Source organism: Aulonocara sp. 'chitande type north' Nkhata Bay, linkage group LG1 (genome assembly GCF_057382095.1).
Source record: "Aulonocara sp. 'chitande type north' Nkhata Bay isolate Kocher_YH1m ecotype deep benthic linkage group LG1, A_spYH_male_GT1.1, whole genome shotgun sequence".
NCBI classification, from domain to species: Eukaryota; Metazoa; Chordata; class Actinopteri; order Cichliformes; family Cichlidae; genus Aulonocara; species Aulonocara sp. 'chitande type north' Nkhata Bay.
The window spans coordinates 28,310,837-28,335,377 of record NC_141344.1 but is presented as its reverse complement, the minus strand read 5'-3'; the positions used below and the strand labels follow the sequence as shown (position 1 = coordinate 28,335,377).

Sequence of the window (24,541 nt, the reverse complement as noted above, 5' to 3'; positions counted from 1 at the left end):
GAACACAAACTAGATATTATGTTTACCTTTTGATAATGTTGGCAATAAATGAACACCTGCTTTTCCCAACAAACCAGTATGTGAGAGGGGAAAAAAGAATATTGACCTATACCACATCATGTTGTATTTTTTTTATATATAATGGGGTGCACTTTAAGCTAAAGCCGGAGGATTAGCAGTGACAGGCCACATCATCCAGCTCATATGCTCCTAATGACTGTCTGGTTGCATCCACAGCCCGCTGCTTTCACACTGTGACATGTGAAATATGAGTGCGCTGCAGACCGACAGCTTTCAGGATGGCATCTGATTTTTGGATGAACCATTTGAACTATTAAGTGCAAAACGAATGAAGTTTATCTCCTGCACTCATTTTTTTTTTCGCAAGAACTTTAGAATCCAAGTATTTCATTTTGTTATACCACTTCAAACCACCTGCTGGTTCCTTCATGAAACAAGCCTAAATCTAATTAGCGGCCAAAGGACAGCGGTCATAAAACGAGCCTGATGTGCGTGTGCACCCTTTGTTTATGTGCTCAAATGCTGTTTTAATAGCGGTTGCTATTGACAAGAAGATCTACAACCATGACGCAGGTTGTGGATGACGCACGGAGTGGGCGGGGTCACCCCCCACTGCTCATGTGCTGCAAAAAAATCATACTCAGCTTTACGGCTTTGCTTCGTCTTCTCTTCAGTTTTATGTGTTATCAATTAATTATCTGATCCTACATAAATATTCTTTACTTTCAGCGCAGTCTCGCGTGTTTTAGATGATTTTTTCCCCACTAAAAGTGGTTGATGATCATAAACGCATCAAATATCCACACAGCAGAATCTTAACCTGTTCTCACGTTTTGCAGCAGTGTGTGTGAAACTATCGCCCTTGCTTCCACGCATTATTAATGGAGAACTTATAAGATATGTAGGTGGACTTCACGTGCACATCAACACTTTTTACAGTGTTTAACTCCTCTTCCTCCCTCCCTCTCTCTCCCCCTCCTCCTCCTAAGTAAAGGCAGAAGGGGGCAGGTCTTGTTGTAGTGGGCTCTTTTACTGCCGTAGCAGGTGATGCTGTAGCTCACACGGGGCTTGGAGAGCCTCCCTGCTTATCTGGTTATAATTACAGAGACCGTGACCTGTTTTCAGCACCGCGGCTCGTCAACAGCTCCAGTGGAGAGACTTGACCAGCCCCAACCCCGCCCGGTACGTCAGGCAGAAGCGGGTTCCTCAGGGCGGCAGTTTCAGCACCATCGGCCGGCCGAAGCGCAGCGGAGCTGTCCACACATTCAGCACTTTTGTTGGGGAGGAGGAAACCGGACAGCAGGGACACCGAGGAGAAATAGACAAGTTATTATCACCATGGCGTCAAAACACGTTGGCCTTTTCGTCCTTTTCCAGCTTCTTGCCCTGAATGTAGTGAGCCAGACATCTGCCTTCCCCACACCTACACCAGCCTCAGCGGACGGTGAGTTGAAACCAATCGTGGAATTCTCTTCTCAGTCTGCGGGCTGGTGGAGCAGTGATTGCTTAGGGGATTTTATAAAATGCCACAAAGTAGTCCACAATGGAAGTCTTTATTTAAGCACATGGTTGTTGAAATGTTAAAAAAAAAATCCAAAAAAAAATCCTACTGAGTTGATATTTCTGTGGGTTTTATACGTTTTAGAGCTCCAGGTTAAATTTAGTTTTAAATCTGTTGATTCATAAATCATAACAGCACAATAATGAGTATATAAATAAATAAAAAGCGGACTCCCTAAAGTTAAGGTCCAGCTCGGCAGTGCCTGACCGGTGGTGTTTCTAAAGGCGCCTGGCTCGAGGCCGCTTGTGGTCTATTTTCGCTGCATTTTAATCTTTTGTTTGATAATCCGATTAAGCTGTGCTTGTGCGGTGGCGAGTTAGGAGAGCAGGGACGCATGAAGGCTACGCATTTATTCAATAAAGTTAGTTTTTTTTAAATGAGACATGTTTAACTATCTTACTGGTTGTACAGTTGTTAGTTATCTATTGGTTTGTATTTTATTTTTTTATTTTTTTCGTGTTGACCCCTGCACTGGGTGACTTTTCACTGTTCTGGGGAGACCTTTAAAAGGTCAAGAAGCCTTTTGTAACACAGTGACCTGTCCTTTGTTTTTCACCTTTTTTTTCTCTTGTTACAGTTTTTTGGCTCTGAGATTAGCCTCATCGACAGCCAGGCTGCTTATTTGTAATATAGGACAAAGGGAGTATAACAAAATCTATGTGGGATTATAATTTAAGAATAGGATGAGCATCACTATAATATTAAATATATCTATTTTCTATACTGTTCATTTGAGCCTCCTGTACAAGTATTTCACAGCATTGATTTTATATTTACATTTCAAATCTGGCTCTGTTTGTCAGTAATAAAGTCTGGACAATCCAGCTGTTTAGTAACTGCATGCATTTTTTTCCTGGCACAGATAAAACTGTGTACAATAGACAGCTGACAGAAGAAAGACCTCTGCAAGAGCAGGTAAGCTCCTTTCTCCTCCAATATCCGGACAAATGAGCTTTATGGCCACTTGGCAAATAACCGGGGTATTAACCCGGCAAACATTATTAATCAGAGCTTATATCCTGAGTGGAAATTATTTTTTGAATTTCCTCAGATCGCAGAGGCGGACAGCGTGAAGGCTGCAGTACAGTCAGCTGGTAAGGGGAAACCTTATTGCCAATCAATTAATGACTTTATTTCCGCCTGCCGAGTGGAATCATGTTGCAGCACTTCCAGTAAAACAGAATTCATCCGTACTGAGAAGAAAAACTGCTGCAGCCACAGTAATGTAAGATGAGTTCATCTTTAGCGCTCACTTTTCTTTACCCCCCTTTTTTGTTTCCTCTGCCCGACAGAGTCAGAGCAGAACCACGATGACTTCACCATGCTCAAGTCGCTGGCTGAAGGCCCGAAATCAAAGGAGACCACCGAGGTGCCTGCCAAGAAGAAGGACGATCAGTACATTCCTGACGAGTCAGATTCCACCAAGAGCCGACGTCTCGCTGAGGACTATGACTCCACCAAGAACGGGATGGACTACGGCAAGTACCAGGGTACACGCTGTCATGATTTCATGCACTGTAACTTTGGCCCCTTTGCTACAGGCAGGCTTCACGCTGCATGCTTCTGTCCTTTCGCTGGCAGGACACCGGGCAGGCGTTTTAAGGAAGAGCAGGCAGGATAAACACATGAGTGTGTGATGGGGATGAGCAGAGACAAGAGTCAGAGAGAGAACATGTGAATGCATGATTATCCTCTCCCTGACTGCGTTTGTGAACGCTGATGTTCAGCTACAGTGCTGGCTTCTTCTTTAATCTCTTCACAGGAAGCTGTGTGAATACATAGCCTGGCATGGTTGAATATTAGTGCAGTATCTCATCTCTGGCTTTGACTTAAGACGTGATGTAAAATGCATTCATCCCCAGTTGCTGTCATTGCTCTTTTAATATTTGTAAATTTAGCCAAAACACATTTCTCAACATTTATATTTGGGGTTTTTTTTTTGTTGTTTTTTTTGTCTCACTGGACTTTATCAGATGTGCACACGTTTGGCTGCATGTAATTTTATCATCAGCATATGAGCTGTCTCTGAGGTGAGGTGACTCTGACACAAACCACTGAGCGCCGTCCTTTATTGATTTGTGCATAAAGTCCAACAATGACAAGTGGCTATATTTGGCAAGTGTGGTCTAGATTTCATTTCTCATTTTGCAGCGTGAAGCAAAAATAGGTTCCTGGTGTTTGAAGGCTAAATGCATCAGCGATGATTCAGTCAGGCCAGTGCAGGCACAAGCATCCTGTCGATGCTTATTTTTATTGTCTTTGGACTTTGAGAAGCAGCAGAGGATGTTATGTAAGAGAACAAGCTGTAAAAATTGCACATTTCGTGCTCAGTAATAGAGGCAGAGATATGGTGAATGTGAGGAGAGGGAAAACAACTTTTTACTAGCAAATCTAATAAAAGAGAGACTTGTTTCCGGGTCCAGGTTTGACATTTTATTGTGAAAATGAAAAAAGAAAAACAGAAAAGTTGAATCAAAGTAAAGAAGTGAAGAAAGAAAAGGATCTTTAGTCGATGTAGTGCACACATTAAAGCAGCTAAAAAAGTGTCTCGAGAAAGCTACCAAACGATAACACGAGTGTCCTCTCCTTTCAGACGACCCAGAAAGCTTCCGCCAAATCGACGGCACCCCGCTGACGGCTGATGCCATTGTTCAGAAGATTGCGAATAAGATCTACGAGGAAGACGACAGGGGAGTGTTCGACAGGATCGTCTCCAAACTGCTCAAACTGGGGCTGGTAAGTTGTAAGCTTCCATCATTCAGTTCAGCACAGCACGCCGCATGGCATTTTCTCAGCGGGAGCCCTCTCTCTCTCTCTCCCTCTCTGTGCGCTCGCTGCTTCCTCATGGGTTAAGATTTAGAGACGTGTGAATTGTTCTGTGTTTGCACCATTTTGGCTGTGAATTGCTTTTTTTTTTGTTTGTTTGTTTGCTTTTTGCCAGTCAATAAAAACTTTTTCAGTCCTCCCTGAGACGGAGAGCTCAGTGATAGTGATCAATACGTGATATATGGAGTTTTATCACCAGTCCACCAGTATCCATCTTACAGTCCATTTCTTACCGCACACAATCATTCTCAGCCTGCCTCTTTCACTTTGCTGTCTTATAGATCACTGAAAATCAGGCAGATACTCTGGAGTACAAGGTGGCAGAGGCTCTCCAGGATCTCATCACCAAAAACGCCAAAAACAACGAGATTGAGGACGTTGACCAAGAAGCTAGAGGTGCTCAGGATGATGAGGATTCTGACACAAATGCGGTAAAACCTCCAAAAAAATGGTGAATGTAATGATAATAAGAATAAGGATGACAACAATAACAAAAAACAACACCCTTTCAGGACACATGGGAGCCACCCAGGAGGCGCTACGAGGAGGATGAGGATGAGGAGGATGATGAGATTGAAGACGAGGTGGACAGAGATGCGGAAGAAGATGGGGACAACGTCTGGGACAGGGATGCTGATGACGGCAATGAGGTGAGCCCTGAAGATGGGCTCCAGGACCTGCAGTACTTCCCAAACTTCTACCGTCTGCTTAAAAGTCTCAACTCAGGTACAAAAACAAATATGTCCACAAAGTCTCTGTGATGCGTTAGACCACACCCAAAAATATCTTTGTTACACTCAATTCCACCCCAAGATAGCAGTTCTTCAGATCGAGAACAGGGTTAGATTGTTAATCTTGGTGATGTTGTTTTAAGAGATCGAGGTGCAGCTTGTTTTGTTCACCATTTTTCCCTTTACAGATCTAGGAAGTGCAGATCAAATACACACACACACACACACACACACACACACACACACACACACACACACACACACACACAAAACTAATTATTTATAATCCAATCATTATAACCCCTAGAGTCAAACACCATGTGGTCACATAAAGGCCACGGTAGGCAGTTACCATTATTAGACACCGGTTTGCGATTTGTCTTCTGCTCTGCTGTTGCAGAACAAGACACCCAGGAAAGAGAGACGCTGATCACGATCATGAAGACTCTGATTGACTTTGTCAAAATGATGGTGAAGTACGGCACCATCACGCCAGAGGAGGGAGTGTCCTATCTGGGTAAGACATAACGTAATGCTAATGTTGTGTAACGGTTGGAGATTCTCAGCGATTTAATGGGAGGCAAAGGATTGTATAATAGATGGCAGAAGTCCTTGAAGATCCTGCTCTATTTGTGGTAAATAATATTATGTACATGCAGGACATCGTCATAATTCAGTAATGTTGATCTTGACAGATCATTTTTCATCTTGGTAATGGTAATGACAAAGTAGCACAAAGTCAATTTATTGGCTTTTTCCAGCTGCAATTCAAGGTCTTAATGTGGTTGGCATGTTGAGTGCTATAAAAAGTCCCATGGGGCTTCTAATGTGAGCTTGGACAACATCATTATTTGATCAGATCAGCAGCGCAGCACAGACACAGTGATGTTTTACTTTTTCTTCTTTCTTCTCTGTTTTCCTTCTGTTGGATTCAATCAGAGCTCTAATGCAGTTTTAACATTTGTCACGCTGATTGCAAGCTCATGTTTGCATCTCTGCAGTGGCACCTCTGGATCACAGCTATCAGGTCGACTTTTAAAAACAATTCATTGACTTAAGCTTTGTTTAAAGAGCCATATGGTTTCCATTTCTATTCCTTTTTTTTAATCATTTTTCCCAGTTTTTACTGGAAAGAGTTTCACTAAAGAGTTACTGCGTTATTTTATCAGCACACAAACAAACAGCAGAAACAAACTGTGCATTTGGCATTAACAGGTCATGGAAACTAACATGTTTTACCTAATAACTGTTGATCTGTTTGCCTTAAAATCATAATACAATTTTTTGTGTCTGTTAAAACTGTTGGATAAGAGTTGATTTCTAATTTTGACCATAATTTTGATGAAGATCTTCAAAAGCTATTGAGTGGATTTTAGTTTTTTGAAGCCTTTTTTTGTTGCAGTCACTTGAAATCATCGATAAAGCTGCCAAATCTAGATTACTGACCACCAATGTTTGAACTTGTTTTGCTTACATGTGTAGCTAACATGCGGATAAAAGCTGTAGGTTTCCACCCATCCGTTGCATTAACCAGCTGGATGTACATGCGCACATTTCTCTGTCTCCGAGTTACCTGAGCTTTCCCCCTGTGCTCTGTTTGCGTTCAGTCAAGCTAATGTTCGCTATCAGCTGACGCAGTGGAGCGTAAAGCCTGCAGAGACAGATTAGTGTCAAGGGCACCCTGTAAAATCAGACTGCTTGCTTTCTTTTTTTTAATGGACGTCCATCACATCACTGGCCAGTGGAAAAGTCAGGCACGTTTAAGGGACAGCTGTCATCTCTGTTTGACATTCAGTCATAGAAAGAGACAACGGAAATAAAATCTTCTTTCATGCATACTTAGGACCGAGTTCGACTTTAACATCAGGTTCTATTCTTCAAGCTTCTAGAATTCTAACATATGTCTTTTTGTTGCTTGTTCTCTCAAAGCTTAAAGATATTTAAAACACAGTCCTTAGATCCTTAGGTCTGGGAGGGCTAACCTGCCGTATGTCGGTTATAAAAAGATGAATCAATTCTCCTTTGAGTGACCCCTGACAGCAGCTGGCCAGTGTTGTTTCTTACACAGAGGAAATGACCACTGCTGATGTCACTTACAAAAGCAAACAGCCATATACCACGAGAGCGGATGTGAGTTTCCTAGGCAACCCCTCTGGCTTTATAGCATAGGTTGCAATAAGATAATGGAAAAACAATACGTAAATGCCCCCCTCCCCCCCATGCCCATCTGCCTGTGGCGCTCCAGTGAGTCACACAGGTACACGAGTGAATACACACAGCTGTCAATCTGCCAGCGGATGATGCAGGACTTGAGCTAGAAAGTAAGACGTGGGGGAGAGAGTGGGCGAGTAAGAAATGCTGTGTGCGTGTGCGTGCGAGCACAGAGGAGAGAGTAAAATAATGGGCTTCCACTGTGGCACAGGTGGGAGGAGGTGGAGTGAATACACAGAAAGTGCAGAGCAGAGTGAGATGGTTGAATAATAAAAAAGAAAAATGGAGGAAGGAGGCCGGAGCGAGCAAAGATGAAAGAGGAAATTGCAAAGCTCTACGATGTTCGGTGACAGCAAACAAACTGAACCTTTCTGTTTGTCTTACATCTTTATCGTCCTTCTGTCCTAATATCCACCATCAAAAACTCTTTTGCTCCTCCGCTCTCATATGTGGTCATATTTTATTCACCAAACTCTACCAATCCATAATTTTATTTTATTTTATTCCAGTATATATGACCTCTTTCAGACAGTGAGGTGCACTTTGGGAGTTTGAGTAAACATTTATTAACCAAAATAATACAACTCTGTGGGGAACTTAATTACGCTATGAGGGAACCATATCTGCAGACTTGTAATTATATCAGCTGTGTCTTCATAGAAAATAATCTTCACAGAATACATAAAAAAACACTTAAGAGTCCTTCTACCTGCTCATAAATGCACTGTAGGGATTAAATGCGTAAATAAATCTTTTAAATGCTAAATGAGGGGACTGTGAGGTACATCTGAGAACATCTGCTTCCTTTATTTTTGAACATGAGGTTCACCCCTTTGTTAATCCAGATAGGACTGGATGTCTCATTAAGCTGCATTACCTGGTTGTCTCATTCCATGTTTTCTAACACCTAAGTGAGACCATCATGACCATATATGCATACCTGGTCTATCCCCCCCCCAAATAAATGCAGCCATTTTTTTTTAGTCTTTGTGAGTGATTAAAAGAGAGAATAAATAGATTTAGCTCACTGTTAACTGCTTTGTACATAAATGATTTCTGTGAGGGCTCTTCTCATACTGCATGCATAAATAAATCTGTGGAAATAATAGTGGAAAACACACGATTATGTTTATCCCTTTGTTGTACTCCTGAGACTTCTTTTCAGTAATTAGATGACACTCGATTTAAATGATAATCAGGCTCTGAGTCACACAGGAACAGTGCGGGTCACTCAAGCACTTAAGAGGCTTTCATTCACTGTGGAGCAGCAGCGTGACGCTGATGAAATCTAATATGAAATCTAAATTGTTTGTTGTGTTTCATACACCTGCAGAGAACCTGGACGCTATGATAGCCATGCAGACCAAGAACAAGCGGGGCAAACCTCTCCTGCCACCTGAGTTTACTGGACCAAACGGTAAACAGCTGCACAGACTATCCTCCAGACATGCCAGACATTAATGAAACTATCATTAACATATATTATTAACACATTAATAGTTTCAGTTCAGTTATTTTACTTTTTTTCCATCAGGAATGCCCTTCTGCTTAAGCTAACCGGCTAAAGGCAGGAATGCACTTCTGGCCATTAGCCAGTTAGCTTAGCTTAACACTAAAAACTGTCTACACTAGAAGATTAAATCCACCTAGCAACACCCCAAAGCTCACCAGTGAGAACACTGCATCATGCTTAACATTTTCTAAATGTGGACCTGAAAACAGTAATTTAGATGGTTACATGCTACTTCTTGTGTGCTATTGAGCAACGTCACTCATCTAGACATACAGCCTGCAGGACAATCCACCATTAAAATGTATTAATGTTTTACAATATCAAATCAGATTTTTTTAAAGACTAAACAAAGTATACAATGTAAGTAATTTAACTAAACAATGAAGTTGTTCACCTGTAGCTTTAAGCATCGCTGTCAGCAACAGACCAGGATTTTTTTAAGGATTCCTGTCCTGTTTCTTTGCTGTAGGGAAAAACCTGGATGAGGATGACAACACCAAAGCTGAAGCTGCCAAGATGCAGAAGGAATATGAGAACCTGAAAGATTCGACCAAGGAAGAGCAGCCATCAGCTGAGACCAGTCAGTCCACTACCTAATCATCTTTTTTTCTGTGATTTAAAAAGAAAAATCTAAAATAATTTGATGCTATCTAACAGTTTTGCCCTCGCAAAGCAATAAGCTACGCTCCTGTAATTCTTTTCTTGCATTATTTTTTTAGGGTTTGTTTAGTGCCAAACATCTCAAATAAATACATGAGTCACAAATATTGCAAATCCCACAAGATTAGCTCTTTGAAGCAAATCATCCTTTCCTACCTGACTATTAGGCTGACTACAATTTCAGACATTTTGTTTTTCAGCAGAGCTGCCACTGAAATATACAGCGCTGTGTATTCGAGTCCCTGAACTAGGCCAGTCCAATAGCACTCAAAGGAAAGCTTGTCACAGCTGCCATTATTCTGTGTCCCTGTCTGCTGTGCTGTACCCACTCATCAATCTAATCCACGCATGTACGCACACACAAACAGGAGTGCATAAAGAGGAAAAACAAATGAATCACAGAGCAGGATTACCACCATGACATTTCAGCAGGAAATGAAGGAAATATGAAGTGCTGCCTACTAAACTCTGGTTTATCTGCATGTTAAAAGGCTGAGTTGCATAATATGATATTTACGGAACAAATTGGGTTAAAATCCAAATTTGATGTGTGATTCATCAAATCATTGCAAGTTTGCTGAAATATATAACTGTAACTGAGCTTTCTGTGTCAGAAAGTGAAACTATACATGTCTTTGATTGCAAGCGGTGAATGTTACAGGGAATAAAACATGATCATTATCTCGATTCAAACCAACACTTGAGGCCTGCTTTCAACACTCGCTAAGGTCTGGGTTTTGACTCCAAGGGGAAAGATTACAACTGTCATTCAGTCCCGGGTTACGTGACTCTGGAATAGCCATTTATCAGGCCCAGCTCTGATAAGCTCTGAAAGAACACATCACACTTGGGTGGACATGCTAATTTCAGAACCCTTTTCCAGTGCAGTGCAGTAATGGATGTTGAAGTTTCTGCAGCTGTTTGTCACATTGACCCAAAGATCAACCAGTTGAGTTTAGAAAAGAAGGAAAAGTAACCACTGCATCATTGTCACTAGTGCGGCTTTATACTATTTCCAAAACTTGTTTTCCTGCTGGTTTGTTCATGATGAATGAGGAAAACAATGGTTGTGTCACACACACCTTTGATTTGTTTGCTTATCCTTCCTGTCTTTAGAATAGTAAAAACCATCACTTCAAAACAAATTAGCAATACTGGGGTTAGTAATCTAACCAAGCCCACACCTAAACCTGTGTGAAAAGGGGCTGACTTGTCTTATGATGACAGAGTATAGCAAATGATACTTAAAGGTCCAACAACCAGGTTGTTCAGCTTTTTCATTCTGAGATTTCCTCTGGTCTTCCTGTCCTGATTTGTTTTCCTAACTTCTTTAGCGACTTTCTCCGATAACTAGATGAAAACACACTCACTGGTGTGGGACACGGTGCTGTAGATTTTGCGGGGAAGTGCATCTGAATAACCCAAGTTATACAGCGCAAGAGGAGGCGTTCAGGGTGTGTGTGGGCATGAAAGAGAAGAAGCTTTATTTAGTAAGAACCAGTAAACTGTCAAAAGGATTTTGATTTTGGGGGGGAAACAGGCACCATTTCTACCATTTTTTTAAAGTGGGCATCTGATTTCAACAGCAGTGCTTTATTGTGCTGCCAAGTTATTAAAGGAAAAATCTTGTGTTGTCAAAATCTGTGTTTCCATGGCTTCTGAAAGAAAAAAGTAAAAATAAACAAAGTGCGCTTTTTGCTTTTGAAGAGTTTTGAGCTATAAATAATTGACATGCCAAAGACAGCACAGACTGATTCTTTGGTGAAAACAAAGCTTACCTGAGCTGAAATTTTTTGCATTTTATAATATCTCAACGAGCCGGTTCGTCGCCTGCCTTTCTCTTCATTTTCCCCTTTCCTCTAACTCCAGATCGGCCTGGCAAATCCGAGACTTATCTGGAGGCCATCAGGAAGAACATCGAGTGGCTGAAGAAACACAACAAAGAAGAGGGCAAAGATGGTGAGACGTGTCCTCACGTTCGACAATAGATGAGAAAAACTGGATACAGACCTCGTTCTCGTGTGTCTGCTTTTTGTGCAAAAGACACAAACATTTCCACGCTGAGTCCTGAACTACGAGCCAGAACTAGAAGCTGTCCTCTCCTTACTGAACAGCTGTAGATCACAGGTCTGAGGCGACGCGGCAAAGAAGAGGAAAAATTGAAGCCTCTTTTGTTCGCCTTGATTTGCATTTTCAAAGAGAGTGGGATACTAACATAGACGCTCCACTCCAGACCTCATGAATATGGATAACTGTAAATGAGTTGTCCTAATTGCTGTGATACAGCTGGCTTGTTCAGAGACAAAGGTCAGTTCATTTATTCCCTCCTACCTGTTCCTCATCATTGATGGCATCTTTGAAGAAGAAATATATTTAATGATACTTACCCTGCTCCACAACACTAAAATATCAGGCATCAGCATCTGTCTCGGGATTTTTGTGTAATGTTTGTATATTTTCAAATGTATTTCTTTCCCGGAACAATCGGTTTCCATAAAGAAAGTCTGCAGATCTGTGGAAACTGTGGAAGTTTCACACACTACGGTGCACTCGTCTAACAATAGGAACCTGCTGTTGGGCTCTCCACAGAGTAAAATCGATGCCCAGTGGTGCTTAATTAAGCAGAGCAGAATGAAATGTTAATGAGTTCTCACTATTGAGGCCATCCACCCAATGGCGATCATCTCAGTAGGAAATCCCAGACAAAAACAGCGAAAAAAGAAAATAAGTAAACAGTTCCAGCTAAGTGAGATTTATATCTGTTGTGCTGGCAGGCTTGATCTAATCTGAGCTGATCAATAGTGAACCAGACAAACACAGGAATTAAAGAAAAGAAAAAACAAAGTGTGACCCAGATTCTCGTGTGGATCTTAAACACGGAAGGGAAAGAGAAGAAAAGCAAGAGACTGACAGTGAGCTTAAAGCACTGAATAGCAGAGAGGAGCAAAGCAGCAGGGAAGTTTTGTCTGGAGCTCATCTCTGACCTTGCTCTATATAGGACACCTCATTAGCATTCAAGTGCGTGGAGGAGTTGTCTGGGACAACAGAGGGCCTCCCTGCCTGCCTGTCAGTGATCTGGACAGGGGACAGACTGATACTGGTGTAAGAAAGGACAAGTTCAGGCTGAACACACAGAGGGTCAAAATGTGCCCGAGAATCACCCAATTTTCCCATACCGAGACACTCAGTAACTAAAACGACACACTGCCAGGCCCTATTTATCTAGCACAGCTTGTACCACTTTAAAACGCTCTCTAAAGTTCTCGTCTTCCTCGTCCTCTCTTCTTTCAGAGTGTTAGACAAAAAAACACCCTCATAGAAACAGAGAGTGTAAGATGGGCCATTTATTGTGCTCACTGCCAGAAGTACCCATTACAACAATCTCAGCAGACTCTGTGTGTGTTTACGCCTACGCACCACAGAGATTAGCCAGAAGAGCAGATGGACGTAGAGGCCGCATCCTGGTTTGGGCTCTTGGCTCCTCAGTGCCAAGATTGAGAGAAGTAGTGCTGTCTCTAATTACATCCTGCTAATCCTTCACGCACATCATGTCCGTCAAATCAACTGTATCTTCGAGCAGTTTAATAATTTGCTTCTGTTAGAAATGTTGTTAGGAAGATGCTCGGGAGTGACTGTGGGACTTGTTGGCTGTCCTCTAGCCTCCTGCAGCCACTTTACTCAGAGTCTGTTAGCACAGAGAGGGGTGCTGGTGTTGCGGCAGCTGTTTGCCTGCACTCATTTGTTACCATGATGGATAATACAGAGTTACGCTGTGTTCAACTCTAAATATAGCCACAGCCATATGGTGCCGTTTCAAATGACAATTAGTTGTCTAGAGCATGGTGGAAAACAATGTCACAAAGTCTTTTAGTTAGCAGTTATTTAACTGGCAAGTGTGTTTCGCTCTGAGATCTTTTGACCTCATTTCATTTCGTGCATTTCGGCCTAAGACAAAAATGACCTTAATCCTCCTTGAACCCTGTTTGGGTGTGCCATCTTAAAAAGACAGCACTTCTAGAATGTCTAATCTTTCCTTTAACCTCACGATCTTCTCCTGTTTTCCTCATCTTTCCAGATTATGACCTGTCCAAGCTGAAGGATTTCATGGACCAGCAGGTTGATTCATACATCGAGAAGGGCATCATCGCCAAAGACGAAGGAGACACCATCAAGAGGATCTACAGCAGTCTGTAACACTATTGTCCATCCTGTAACCAGCCCGGCCTAAAAAACACACACACACCAGGGCTCAATCTGATACGAATAATGCTCAAAAAAGCCCAGATTACAATTTATTATTACCGAAGGCATGGTAACGTATAAATGTTGTATTCAAACCTACCTGCTTAGGGGAACTCCCGGAGATTCCTATATGTATTACGAAATGGGAATTCATAATACTGTCAACACAATAAAAAAAAAAAAAAATTAAATTATTCCTTCCAGCTACTGAACTGATTATATTTGCACGCCAAGATCAGAGTAATAATCACTAGAGCGAAGAGGAAAGTCACACTTGTCAGATTTTAGTGCTAGCTTTTACTCCAACATGACTCCAATGGGACATGAATGTTTTGGGTATAATGCCGTAGTTTTGTCATAACTGTTTTCCATACAATTTTACAGCAAAACATGCATATATCAAGTTATTCTCATTGTATTTAACCTGTGTTAGCCTACATTTATTTTTCCCCCTCCAGTGTATGTGTAAGCTCCTAATGTACTCTCGCTTTTTACTTTACCAAAAATATATTTGTTGTGTATGTCAGTGCCCTATGTACGCCTGTTCTGTTGTAATCCCTCCAGAGCCCAATAGGGGGCGGTGTCTGACTCAATCAGTTCTCTCTGCATGTCTTTTGAGTTCAACATTTCTATCTCTGTAGAGGAAAAACAGATGAAGTATTTTTAAATGTAAATATTTGTGATTTTTTCCTAAAGTTGTAAAAGCAATTAAAACATTGCCTTTTCTTTACTCGACTGTGCTCGACTGTGATGAAGAAGCAGCACTCTTGATCTTAATATTTGCTTAAATATGCATTTATTCTGTCCAAATAAAACCCAATAGAACTTAAAAGCACAATAAAACAGTTGATACAGACAGTTCTCCACACATAAATAATGCAATCACACTCACAAAACAAAATAATAATAAGAGCGGTCCCATTTGTTCTCAAACAGGGCAAATGGAACTGCGTTCAAAGGCTTGAGTCCATCCGCCGCCTCCGTGTGGGGTGAGCTCGAACCGAGTAAACACTGATGAGGAAGGCCTGAATATACTTTCCGACGATCCTATTCTAGGAGGAGATTTAGAACATCAGAAGTCTAACAAGCTAATCCTTCTGGCATTGCTTAGCGCCCTGTGTGTGTGTGTGTGTGTGTGTGTGTGTGTGTGTGTGAGTGAGATTGTATCTGAACATATGCAGCAGGTAGGTTCTGTACAGCAGCTTTGCAAGCATATCATATGTGGACGGGCACGTGTGCTCAGATGCTCCTCCAGATGAGATGTGAGCGACTTGGTGAAACTACAAAAAAAACAAAAAAACAAAAATACCCTCAAACCTACTTCCAGGAGATGTGCCATGTAAAATGGAAATTTAAAAAAATACACATACATATATTTAAACCCCAGATTTATCTAGACGTATCATGAACACAGCATGACGAATTTGAAAACATTGTTTTAACAAGAATAAATTATCGTTTATGAATTGGATGCCAAAATGCTGAGTCAGGCGCACGTCTCTCACTACCGTGTTATATCACCTCCTTTTCTTAACGGAACAGTCTGGAGCGTCTGTTGGGAGATTTGGTTTTTGTAATGTGTCACGAGCTTTCAGTGGGTGTTTAGCACCCAGACTCTCCAGAGCCACGCTGCTGGAATATGTGCAAAAAAGTGGTCTGGCCTTGTCTTGCTTAGACCTCCCTGCATGGCGGCAGATCTACAGGAAGCTTGTTTCTGTCACAGTTTCTCAGATGCCTACCTTGAAATTTTGAAATGATTTTGAAATGATGACTTGTGGATTGAAAAACTTTTTTCCTCTGGCAAAAACAAGCTTCCATAGATATGAGCGTCTTCGCTTCTGGTAGTAGCGAGTCTAAATTAACTATAGGTAGGAGTGGGAACGGTTGCCCTGTGATAAAGTGGCAACATATCTAGGATGTGTGTTGCCTTTTGACCTATGACCACCAGGACAGGCTAAGTTAATATTTACATTTCACACAGCACAGCAGCAGTCTTGGAAATGGGCTTGTAATGTACATCATAAGAACTGCATTTCAATAAATAAAAAGGCAGAAATGACACTTGCTGAACGCGGTTCAGTAAACATGAAAAGGTAAAAAGAAAAAAGCAACGAGGCTGCGGTAGTGTTTGTGTGCGTGGGCAAGCGTGTCCGAGACTTTGGGTAAACAGATTGCTCTTTAGATCTCCTGGTATGATGTCGTGGGGGCCGCGTAATTCTCCTCGCTGCTCCTGCAAACAAAAGGAAATTTAAAAAAACATGTTACAGCCTTAACCTCAATTCGATTACAGACACATACTCTCTTTTACGCCTCACTCCTCTTCAGTGTAGGTAAGGATGTGAATATTGGACGAGGCTGACCAAGTCGCTGCCTCGTTCTCAATCACAGCTCAGAGCTCACATGTTCAGAAAAAGTGGGCCGATCAGTATAAAACATCAATGTCCTGAGATCCATCACAAGTGTTAACATTCGCTTTTACGACTACTGCAGCAACAGTGAAGCTGCTGAGAGTTTATTTAACTAGAGGCTGAAATATGAGAGGATGAACATCAAAAAAGGATGCAAAAAAGGTTTTATACCACAACTTTGAGGGTAAAAAGCGAAATGACCGCTAATGCGATGTGGCGGATTTCCTTCGACTTGGGATAAAATCAATCTTTTAAACCACAAATAACTTACTCTCAGTGTAGTTTGGCTTTCAATAACCCTCACAGAAACCTAACTGGTTCACCAGATTCCAGTTATGTTGTTATGTAGTTCAAATGTGTGGCGGCCATTAGATTACAGATTTCCTGAAAATATACATATAAACACACAAAGTTCTTAACAGATATATCACACCTCCATCTAATGTAAGCTTTATCCCACAGCTGTCCTACATTAAGAGTATCGGTAATTAAAAAAAAACAACAAACATTTGTTTTTATTGACATTGTTTATGTTTCTGTAATGGTTATTCCACCAGTATGCACCAATCAAATGTATGTACTTTTAATTCAAACCTCTGGAGCTATTGAGACCGTTCTAACATGAGCTGCCTAGTTTTGAAAATTTCAGCGAGGGTGTCTGTAATCTCTTGAATGTTACTAACCTTACCGAATAGCACCTGCAGTTGAAAATACACTGAAGAGGTGAATACTTTCACTAAAACATGCAAACATAATTTTACAGATTAATCTGTGCTGTATTCCTAACTTGTTGTAATATAATAGCCACGGGTGCACAAATGATAGAAGGTCTTCAGAAGGGAGAACTGGGTCATTGGTTTAGCTCAAGGGGGCTTGTGGTTCATTTCATCCCAGGCATTAAAGTCAAGCAGGCACGCTGCTCGTGTTTGCCCTAGCACTCTGTATAAACAAGGGAGTGCGCCTTTGTTTGCCTAAACACACTATAAGGCAGCCTTTTATGTGACTGAAGTCAGAAGCGGGACTAAACACAGAGCACAGATTTGACAAAGCCAGCAGGCGAACTCTGAAAGAGAAATTAAAAGCTGATGCATTTTGTAACACCAAACCACAGATTTAGAGTTAAAAGCACAGATCTGTGCTTAAAAATAGATTCATAGGAAATGCATGAGCTGAATAGAGTGTGTAATAATGAAATGAGAGACACAATTTTGCACTGTAATGTATGTAGGCAGTAAAGGTGGATATATATATATTAGGGGTGCAACGATATTCATATCGATATTGAACCGTTCGATACAGTGCTTTCGGTTCAGTACGCATATTTATCGAACAATACAACATTTGTAATTTATTTTATCAATTTTCCTTCTGACGATGCTGTCTGTGTTGAGCGCTCAGTGAATCTGCGTTCGACTACTCCGCCTAGGCTGCACTGTCGAGCGCAGATCCACTGAGCGCTCAACACAGACAGCATCGTCAGAAGGAAGAGAGCAGGGCAAGCTAGCGAGACAGAAGTTAAGCTCTCCTTGCAACATGAACCTCCCCCACCCTCATTCAGATCTGGCGTTTGGAATTATTTTGGTTTTCATGTGACGTATGACCCTGAAGGTAAGCGCGTCATGGACTAAAGTAAAACAGTATGTTGGATGTGCCACGCAATGCTCAATTACATGGGTGGGAACTAGTGTGTTAGCGCAGTTAGCTCGTTAACGTGTTGGCCGTCTAGCCCCATGCACGGGGCGATCGGCGGTAGCTCGTTAACGGAGATTTGCCGTGTTGTGGCGTTAAGGTCATTTCAACGAGATTAACCTGAAAGCACTAGTGGGAACACAACGAATATGACTGCACATTTACACCGACATCATCCTAGTGCAAAGACAAAAACAACAAGCATGCTACTAACTTTAGCCGAGTCATTTAGACAGCTGTTAGCACATGATTCTCCTTATGTGTTTAATATGCTGCTGAGAATATAGCCCAGAAGAAGCGGATAGTATAGCTTTTATTTTGGAAGGAGCCATTTCTCTGTAATAAATTCTCTTTTCCAAAGATGAGTGATTCCTCAATCAGAGGAATATCGCTAGCCCGACGTCCTGGAGCTAGCGATTTTTCCAGTCGGGCTACCAAAATCTATCTCTTCCCTGCCCGTCGAGCTATTGTAGGAAGGAAAAATATATGTCAATGCTTTTGCATTCTTTCAGAAATGTAGCTGGGTAATTATGTCATTGGCATCGGTGAGCCACTGTCAATATGTGACATATTGAAATCGCGTTTGAATTTGCGCTTGTTTTTTTGCTTTCACTTTGCAATCGTGCAAACTGTGTATAGAGAGCGACAGCACTGATCTGTGAGTGATGATAATTTGTGCACCAATTCCTCTGACATCGTCTTATTAATCGTTAGCTTACTATGCAAACATGACAAGTGAAATCTCCCGCAGCAAGCTTAAACATATGAGAGGTTGATCGCGCAGAGAATCGCTGAGCTTATGTGAGTGTGTGTGTAAAAGCAGCAGGATTTATATTTTAGTTCTGCTGAGCCAAATAAGACAGGTCAGGGTGAAGAAGTGACAGCCAAAGAAAAGCTTACCACAAAACGGAGAAGTTATGACAAATCAGACTATAAGGCAAAAAGAAAGTGCAGCTTTATGGTTTCATGGACAAAAGAATTTCTGTGGCTGCAATATGACGAGCTAAATAACCAGGGCTGCACGTAAGTGGTCCGCAGGTGCGCATTCGCTGTCAAAATAAAAAACACGCACAAGGGTTAGGGTTAAATTTAAAAACTGTACTTTTGAGTTAAAATATATATTTATAATTTTAATAAATGACAAATTAAAAAGGCATGAACATTTTTTTTGTATCGAAAAAAATATCGAACCGTGACACCAAAGTATCGAACCGAACCGTGAATTTTGTGTATCGTTGCACCCCTAATATATATATATATATATATATATATATATTTTATAGGAAGAGAACGCAGGAATGGTTATTTTTTCAAATGTAGTATCTACTTTGAGCTGTTCCCTTATTCACGAGGGGCTCAGTACATCGGGCAGATGCACACATTTAATTTGACAGATTTTGCTTTTTTCTTTTACACCGGATGCCCTTCATGACACAACTGCACCCCAAAGGACACATATCTCCTCCAGGGATCGAACTGGAGGATCTTTTGCTTGTTGGGCGAATGTGTGAACCAAATATTGAAGTTAAATACTAGATAGCGGGAGCAATATGACTCACAGCGTGACTCAGTCCTCCAAAGTGATAGTACCAACAAAGCCCGTTTCTCTATGAACGCTGTACGCCAGGCACTTACTGCTGCTTCACTACTGAGCAGACGCGACCGGCTTCTCTGCCTCAGCACGCAGAGGTAGGACGTGCGAGGGCAAGTCAGATCTCACACTAAATACCTGACTAGTACTGCAGAACGGCAAAAACCTGTACTCCTAGCTTCGATCTTCTCTCTGTGAGAACATTTTAAAAGGGCTTATTCATGCTGACTGGGATTTCTGACGAGCTCCCGCTGAGCTCAAAGAGAAGATGAGAGCGGTTCACTTCAGACGACGCTGCACTGTAAGCCGTTTCCGCAAATTCACTGCAGCCCTGAACTTTTCTGGACTGCGCCCATGTGAGAAAAGAGCAGGAAGCTGTCTGGAAAATTAAAAGCAAGTGTGCGAGCCCCTGCAGTGACATCTGTGTGGGGACACGTGAGAAGGTGAAACATTGGTCAATCTAGGTCAAAACACGCAAACATTATGCGGTTTTCTGTCTACTACGCTTGAAAAAAAATGACTTGGCATTTATGTCGTGTCATTGGTTGATACCAAACCAAGACACAGTATCAGTTTTTGCATCTGACCATGAGGCAAAGGTCAATCAGAACAAAGTCTGATTGGATGCAATGCTTAGAAGAAAGCACCAGTGTGAGAAGCAGCGGCCCAGAGGAAAAAACCTGAAATGAGCAATGGTGCTCACAAAAATAGTATGAAAGTGGTTACTTATCAGCACACATAAAAGAGGAAGCAGTTTGCTGGCTGTTGTTTAACACCTCACCTCACTTCTTCTTCTTCTTTCAGTCTGCGCGCAGCCTGCTTTGACTGTTTAATTTGCAAGTCCAGTCTGTGTAAGAAGTCTTTGGCTGACAGCTCCTCTGGCTGAGGCTGAGCAGGTCTGGAGTGCTCACGGGGCGGGGAAGGGGGCGGCGAGGGTCCCTCGATGTCCTGCGTGATAATACAAGGTGCGTCTGCCTCCTGGCAAGCCGTGTCACCATCCCCATCAGGAGACTCGAGAGACAGTCCATTAAATATGGAGCGCTTCTCTGACACCACGGGGATGTTGAGGCTGTTCCTCAGGAAGATGCAGTCATTGCTGAACAGCTTATTGGCTCTCTTGATCTGCTCCATCTGGAAGATGACAGCAAAAAAAAAAAAAAAAGAAAGAAAGAAAAAGAAATGTTAAAACTCTATTTAATCAATTCTGATGAAATTCTCACTACACACTTATTTTGATGGCACCCCTGCCTCTCATCTGAAAAGAAAATCATCTTATATCTGCGTATCTATATTTGATAGCAGTATTTTAAATACAATCACTGACCACATGGTTAGTTATACCTTGCTGGTACCGGTTTGAATCGCCTTTTGCCTTCAGGACTGACTTAATTCTTCATGGCACTGAAAACATTCCTCAGAGATTTTGCTCCATATTGACTTTAAAGCGTAGCATCATACAGTTGCCGTGGATTTATCGGCTGTACGTCAATAATGAGAATGCCCTGTTCCACCCCGTCAATATGATGCTCCGCTAGATTTAGATCTTGTGACTGTGGAGGCCATTTGAGTACAGGAAACTCACTGTCACGCTCAAGAAACCAATTTGAGATGACTTGAGCTTTGTGATCCTGCATAAAGCAGCGACAATACTCAGGTAGATGTGACATTCAATCTGATGTACCGTCCACAACCACTGGAGACAAGAGGGACATAACCTTTTGTGTTGTTTATGATCAATTCTGACCCTATCCACACATCTCAGCAGAAATCCAGACTATCTAAACTACAGCCAGGCTCTACCGCCTGGCTGTAGTTTAGATAGGCGGTAAAGCAGGTCATCTACTGATTGGAAGGTTGGTGGTTCGATTCCTGGCTTCCCCTAGTCTGCATGCCAAATATCCTTGGGCAAGATATTAACCCCAAATTGCTCTCCGATGCATCCATCGGAGTATGAGTGTGTGTGGATGTTACTTAGAAAGCACTTAGAAAAAATGTGCTTGTGCAAATGGGTGTGAATGCACAAGTTGTGCAAAGCACTTTGAGTGCTCAGAAGAGTAGAAAAAGCGCTATATAAGAACCAGTCCATTTACCATTGTTTGAAATCTTCTTTCATCCTATTTTGATGACCCTGTGGAAACTGTAGGCTTTGTTTCTTGTTCTTAGTTGACAGGAGTGGACCCCAATGTGGTCTTCTTCTGCTGCTGTAGGCCATCTGCTTCAAGATTCAACATGATGTGCACTCAAGATGCTCTTCTGCTTCTTCTTGAATGTAACAAGCAGTTATTTGAGTTAATGTTTCCTTCCTATCAGCTCGAAGACGTCAGGCCATTCTCCTCTGATCTCTAGCAGCAACGAGGCATTTTCTCCCTGAGGATTGACTCTCGCTCTCTGTTTCTTATTCTTCATTCTCTGTAAACCCCAGAGTTGTGTGGGAAAATCCCAGTAGATCAACGGTTTCTGAAATACTCACAGCTGCCCATCCTGAACCAGCAACCATGAAATGTTCAAAGTAACTTCTATCATTCTTCTTCCCCTTTCTGATGCTCAGCAAGTCATCGTGACCATGTCTATATGTCGCAATGCACAGAGTTGCTGCCATGCGAGTGGCTAATTACAAACTTGCTATAACCAGCAGCTGATGTATCAAATGAAGTGGCTGATGAGTGTATATGGTATTTATTTATTTTACACAAAAGCCCAGTCTTTAAACTTAAATATATTAGTAATATATTAGAGGAACACTTTCACTCCCTGAAGTCACAGCAGTCTGAACATCAGTCAGTTCTGTCAGCAGCCCTTCAAACAAAGTAAAACTTGTGTTTTACATTTGGGAACCAGTGAAGTGACTGGCAGGGTATTTTTCGGCTGTTTCAGAGGTCATTTCGGGTAAAAATGAACAAGAAACAGGAAGTGGTTAACTCACAGCAGGTAAATATCCTGCATGTGTACGTGTATTGTTTTTTGTTTTGTTTTGTTTTTTATTAAGAGAATATAGCATTGCATGTGAAGCAGATTACTTATTCTAACCCTGGATAGGAATCATGCAGTCACTTCACAAACTGGACTTTTTGAGGAAACTTGAGATGTCGACACTCAGGTAGAGCCCATTTTTGACCAAGTGATCATCCTCACAGCAAGCTTGTCAAACTTTTGCTCTCACCCATCTGAACTCAGAGTGGAAACTCTGAACCCTCGAAGCAAATATTTCACGCCTCTTTCAAATTGGAATAATTTAGCTGCATTTGGGGGGTCCTCAGTACTGCCTGACGTTTACATTAGGAGTAAAAGCGAAAGTAAAATATGGAAGTGAGCTTTCTGTTCTCTCAAGGTGAACGGAAATAGTCCCCAGGTGTTCAGTCACAATGCAGAGAGTTTACGGACAACTTTCTGGGCTCGGATTTCTTAGTGCGTGACTTTTAGTAGAATCAGAGAGTGGAAAGTAAGAGAAAATGCCTTCCCTTGTGTCCGTTTCAGTGTTTGCTCCTCTTATCTGTCAGTGTGGTGTGTTTAATGCAATCTCTAGTTCCGTCAAGGTAAACATCAACGCATACACTGCTATCTATGGCCGAGAAGCGACCTTACCGTGACACCGTATTTGAGAGCAATCCCTTGCAGAGTATCGCTGTCTGTAACCCGATGCTCTATGTATTTCTCCCCCAGGGAGGCCGTGACGCTGGCTGTGCTGCCGTACGAGCGGATCTTGGTCCGGGCCAGACTCTGGGACAGTTCACTCTCTGACTCGGAACCGGACCTGGACCGAGGGAAGATGGGCTGGGCAAATCGTCCTCCTCCATCCCGCATCGGCAGGACGGGCGAGAACTCCGCCATCTTCTCTTGAATAAATAAACAGCCCGTTAGCCTCTGTTTGTTTTAACGCTCCAGCTCCGTCGCTTCAGTGAACTAAATCGCTGATTTAGGCGGCGGAGAGAGTCCCATCCCGGGTCATATGGAGCATGCAACCCCGGGGAAAACAGGCATGTTTAGGGGGGCACTACCACACAGCCCTCTTTTGTCATTGATCCGCTACATTGACGTATGAACGTACAGAACGCGTGCAGGGGGAGACTATAACACAATTTCCGGTTACTGCACTTTCAAAATAAGTGAAGCAGAACCGATTTAGGGCACGGGCTTTATCTGTTCGCTGTTGGTGTGAAAAATTACAAGCAATGACTGAAATATTTCTAAATAATAAGCTCACAAATAGGAGGAAATTAATTGACCAAAGTATCTTGTAATACAATGAGATAAAATTTAGATGTCCTATTTCGCCTGAAAGTGCTAATGTTTTCGTGGTCCTTCATTTCCTGTCCACAGACGTTATGTGAGAATTCCACTGGCAAAAAAGAGGAAGTTAGTAGTAGGCTATAATTTCCGTGGGATTTTTAAAAACATTACTGTAGACCTTTGGGCTTTTTTGTGTGTGTGTGTGTGTGTGTGTGTGTGTGTGTGTGTGTGTGTGTGTGTGTGTGTGTGTGTGTGTGTGTGTGTGTGTGTGTGTGTGTACAAATTATACTATAAGAAATAAAGGACTTTATAGTAGTTTTTTTTTTTTTTTTTTTAAAAACAACAACAGATAATGTGTGTGAATCCACTTGTTGCATTGTTTCAGAGTAAAAACCAGCAAATTTTATTGTGAATAGTGAAAAAAAGGAGCTTATCTGTTTTTAAACTGAGTACTAACAAGAAGATATCCACCACATTGGTTTTTGTTTTCTAACTTGGTAAATGGGCAGACAGTGGGGTGATGTCTTTGCCATTAAAAATTAGGTCTTTGTCATTATTCGTAGTAGTGGTATTACTATTATTAAATGTAGACATGTTTGTCAATTTCACCACTAAAATGAGGCCAAAAGCAAAGAGCAGTGCTTTTATCTCATCTTTTAGCTTCGTCTTGTAGAGGCCCAGGATAAGAATCTAGGTTTTGGCCTTCTGGGGGGATGGTGCATTTTTTTCCATTGCTGAAACTATGTGGGTATGTGCTGTTTGCACTTCTGTTTGTCAGCAAGAGTGTGCAAGAACTACTAGTGCAAATTTCATGGAACTTGTCTGGAGGTAATGCATGAGGAAAGAGGAAAAACGAATTAC

General features: G+C 41.8%; 2 protein-coding genes across 3 annotated transcripts; one reads left to right on the top strand and one right to left on the bottom strand.

Moving 5' to 3' along the window:
• The first annotated feature begins 1,044 nt into the window (after positions 1 to 1,044).
• On the top strand, positions 1,045 to 14,495 carry scg3 (secretogranin III). Of its 2 annotated transcripts, none has more exons than XM_086291753.1 (12): positions 1,045 to 1,465; positions 2,445 to 2,497; positions 2,634 to 2,676; positions 2,875 to 3,072; positions 4,176 to 4,318; positions 4,690 to 4,839; positions 4,921 to 5,134; positions 5,540 to 5,656; positions 8,684 to 8,767; positions 9,333 to 9,443; positions 11,393 to 11,482; positions 13,599 to 14,495. In XM_086291753.1, exons 1-12 carry the CDS (start codon positions 1,360 to 1,362, stop codon positions 13,715 to 13,717), a joined length of 1,428 nt encoding a protein of 475 aa, XP_086147879.1. In that variant the 5' UTR covers positions 1,045 to 1,359; the 3' UTR covers positions 13,718 to 14,495. The 2 variants fall into 2 exon arrangements, with proteins under 2 accessions (XP_086147879.1, XP_086147886.1); XM_086291760.1 differs by having other exon boundaries at positions 1,046 to 1,465; positions 2,875 to 3,060.
• Positions 13,815 to 23,522, bottom strand: lysmd2 (LysM, putative peptidoglycan-binding, domain containing 2). The gene is made up of 3 exons (XM_086291784.1): positions 23,036 to 23,522; positions 20,235 to 20,584; positions 13,815 to 15,995 (listed from the first exon to the last, which is right to left on the bottom strand). The coding sequence occupies exons 1-3, from the start codon at positions 23,279 to 23,281 to the stop codon at positions 15,944 to 15,946; spliced, it is 648 nt and encodes a 215-aa protein (XP_086147910.1). The 5' UTR covers positions 23,282 to 23,522; the 3' UTR covers positions 13,815 to 15,943.
• Positions 23,523 to 24,541: the final 1,019 nt, after the last annotated feature.